The 3,241-nt window shown below is 66.0% G+C and overlaps 1 protein-coding gene across 2 annotated transcripts; it reads left to right on the forward strand.

Moving 5' to 3' along the window:
- Nucleotides 1-292: 292 nt before the first annotated feature.
- On the forward strand, nt 293-2,943 carry INAFM1 (InaF motif containing 1). Of its 2 annotated transcripts, XM_033223812.1 has the most exons (3): nt 293-522; nt 618-667; nt 1,219-2,943. In XM_033223812.1, exon 3 carries the CDS (start codon nt 2,157-2,159, stop codon nt 2,583-2,585), a length of 429 nt encoding a protein of 142 aa, XP_033079703.1. In that variant the 5' UTR covers nt 293-522; nt 618-667; nt 1,219-2,156; the 3' UTR covers nt 2,586-2,943. The 2 variants fall into 2 exon arrangements, with proteins under 2 accessions (XP_033079703.1, XP_033079702.1); XM_033223811.1 differs by lacking the exons at nt 293-522; nt 618-667 and adding an exon at nt 684-1,018.
- Nucleotides 2,944-3,241: the final 298 nt, after the last annotated feature.

The following is a 3,241-nucleotide window of genomic DNA, read 5'->3' on the forward strand; positions in this document are numbered from 1 at the left end:
TTAGAGTTTTGAGGTGCAACCTAGTGGGGCAAATTAGAATAGAGGTGCGGACCCCATCAGCATTTTGGGACCGACGAAGTGCGAGCAAGAGGCCGAGCCCCTCTCCACCTACACTTCGTAGGAGTAAGATTTCGAATCTCAGATGGCCTCCTCTCCCCGCAGAGTGGGATTAGGATTTGGGGGGCATAGCCGAGGAAGGACTGGTTAGAACAGCAGGCGTTGGCGAAGGAAAGGGGAGGGCGGGTCCTCTCGGACTGGCTTGGTGGAGGTTGGTGAAGGCCGTGAGATGGGGCAGGGGTGGGAGAGGACAGTTTGCAGCGGTGCGTGGCGCGGGGGCCTAGGCGCTCTGTCTTGGGCCACGTGTTTGTCGGGAGACAGAGCTCACCACACCCGCGTTTCCTCGATTGTAAACAGAGTTATGTTGTTGGGGGTGTTTGCTGCTGCGTGGGTCCGCTGAGAGGATTAGTCTAGGCTGTGTAAACCGCTTAGCGCCAAGCCGGCTGCGGCAAGGGCTCGAACGGGGTGAGGGGCGTGGCTAGGCGGGGGAGTGGTCCTGGGCCTGGTGGAGGGGTAGGAAGACTGCTTCCCTCCACTGACTCAGCCCCTTCTCTCCTCAGAGGCGGGCCCCGAGGGCCAGGAGACGGCTGAGATCACCGACTTCCAGAGGGTGCGTTTCTGCAAGGTGGTGGCGGCCCCTCCGCCGCCGGGGGCCGCTCGCTGACCGCGCCCGCCGGACCGCGGCTTCCGCGCTCTGCACTAACCTCCCATCGCCTCGCTCCTCTGTCCTCTGCTTCTGCCACACTCCAGCCAGGAGAGGGTTAAATGTAAGGGGGGAGGAGCCAGGGCCTGCGAGCCTTGGGGGGGCCAGGGCAGTAGTCGGTGCAGGCCCCACCAACGGGGGACGTCGCGGTACCGGGACGGCTGAGACGCTTCCGCGTTAGCCTCCCATGGAGGCCCTGGGCGGCTCGGGCCGAATCTCCCGCCTCCAGGATTGCATCCGAGGCCTGGCTGATAGCCGGTGACTCTTCGAAGGGCTTCAATTACTCGGGCACCAGCCTTGTCCTATTAAACGCAGTGCTTCCGCTCACCCTTGAACTGTGTTTCTGGCAGGGGCAGGCTGGGTCGCTGTGCTTGGCGGGCTTTTCCGTGTTGGAAGAAGCGGGAGGAAGGAGTCTTCCTCCACCCTTCTGATCCGTCTTCCCTCCCCCACTCCCGCAGGCCTCCCCGAATTCCTGAAGACGCTGCTGGGAGGGGACTGAAGCTTCCCCGCCTTGATGGGGAGGGGGCGTCAGGAGGGGTTTATCTGGATTTCCAGGCTGCGTTCTCTTCCCCAGAGCCTAGTCTGGACCCCTTGGCTCTAGGGAGAAGACGGTGGGGAAGGAGCTGGGATAAGGGGCGCGATTGCGGTGAGGGCCGGAGTTGAACTTCGGGGTCTGAGGTTGTGCTGAGCGACCTGAAAGGGGGCTGAGCAGGCCTGAAAGGGGGCTGAGCGTGTGCTGGAGGAGGCGGGTCCCGCAGGGGCGGGGCCGGAATGCCGACAAGCGGAGTTAGGGCGGGGGGCGGGGTCGGCGCGCGCGGGTGGGGCTCTTGCCACGGTCATGGGGCGGGGCCGTCCGCGGGGGCGTGGTCGGGGTGCCGCGCGCGCGGGAGCCCGCGGAGGAGGAGAGCGGGGACTCCGGACAAGACTGGAGCCAGGGGGTAGCGCGCGGGGCTGGAGCGCTGGAGTAGACAGTCTGACAGTCAGCGAGAGATACTGGCTGCGGCAGAGGGCGGCGTAGGGCTCCAGGCAGGGCTTGAGCGGGACGAGGGGGCGGGCTCCGAGGCAGGGTAGATACCTGGGCTGGATGAAGTCCGAGTCTGGGAAGAGAACCGGGTTGTGGTAGGAGGAGGCGCTGATAGAGGTGATGGGGCTAAGCACGGGGGCGGGGCTGGAGCGAGGGGGGCGGGGCTAGCACCTTCGCCGGTTGGTGTTTGGGCGGAGGCTGGAGGGGGTGGGCCTAGGATGCGGAGGCGTGGGGGGGGCGTGACCATGCCTGGCGGGGGGGCGGTCGGAGGCGGGCGATTTAGAGCGCGGGGCGGTCCTGCGGGATGAGGGCGGGGCCTGGCGGGGGCGGGGCCTGTTCGGGCCGCGGCGCGGAGCCGAGTGGGTAGCGGGGATGCGGGGGACCAGCTGCGTGGGCGGCGGCGCGGAGAGCCCCGGTGGCGCGGGGCTGAGCGAGGGCCCACGGGGGCGTTGGCTGCGCTTGGCCCCAGTCTGCGCTTACTTCCTCTGCGTCTCGCTGGCTGCCGTGCTGCTCGCTGTGTACTACGGTCTCATCTGGGTACCCACGCGGTCCCCCGCGGCGCCCGCCGGCCCGCAGCCCAGCGCGCCGTCCCCTCCGTGTGCCTCCCGCCCGGGCGCGCCACCTGTCCCGGTGCCCGCCGCTGCCTCCGTCTCCTGCCTCCTAGGAGTCCCCGGCGGGCCCCGACCCCAGCTCCAGCTGCCGCTGAGCCGCCGCCGCCGCTACAGCGACCCTGGCCGCCGCCCGAGCCACCAGACAGCCAGAGAGACGCCAGAGGCCGCGGAGGGTCGAGGACCCGGGTAACTCTCCCTTTCACCCTAACCCCCATTGCCAGCCCTCAAGAGCTCTGTGCTCCACGCCGAGGATGCACCGTCTCCGGATGGGTCCGGCCTCCTTCCTAATGACATCGCCCCGCGTCTCTGGAGCTGTCATCCCGCGGAATGGGGGCCCAGGGGGTGTCGGCTCGGGGCCTTGCCTCTTGCAGCTCCTCTGTGGTCAGATCGGGTCCTCCACCATCAGGAAGATCCCATTCTGAGCTCTCTCTCCTGCTCCTCTTGCTGTGGGATGCTGAGCACAGAGCCCACAGCCCATCTGCCTCCTCACCTCCCTGAATCTGTGTCCATCTGCAATAAACCACAGCCTCAGCTGCCTCGTGCTCTGTCTGTCCTGTTGTCTGCAGAGATGCCTCCCCTCCCAAGTTTGTGTGGGGAAGACCTTCCTGGGTGTGGCCTTTGTCTCTCTTGTCCCGAATGGGCTGTTCTCCTTCCTTAAGGTGCTCTTCTCTTTTTGGTGGGAGTAGGAAGAAGCTTAGCAGCAGCAGGGCCTTTGAAGGTCAGACAGTGGGAAGGGCTTCCCAGTTTTGTGTGTGCTTGGAGCAAAGGACAGATGTCTCTGGAGAGAAGCAGAGTGTCTGCCCTCGTGTTACAGCGCAGGAGACAAGAGGAGGAGTGGGTGATTTA

This window comes from Trachypithecus francoisi, unplaced genomic scaffold (assembly GCF_009764315.1).
Source record: "Trachypithecus francoisi isolate TF-2019V2 unplaced genomic scaffold, Tfra_2.0 Lachesis_group12, whole genome shotgun sequence".
NCBI classification, from domain to species: Eukaryota; Metazoa; Chordata; class Mammalia; order Primates; family Cercopithecidae; genus Trachypithecus; species Trachypithecus francoisi.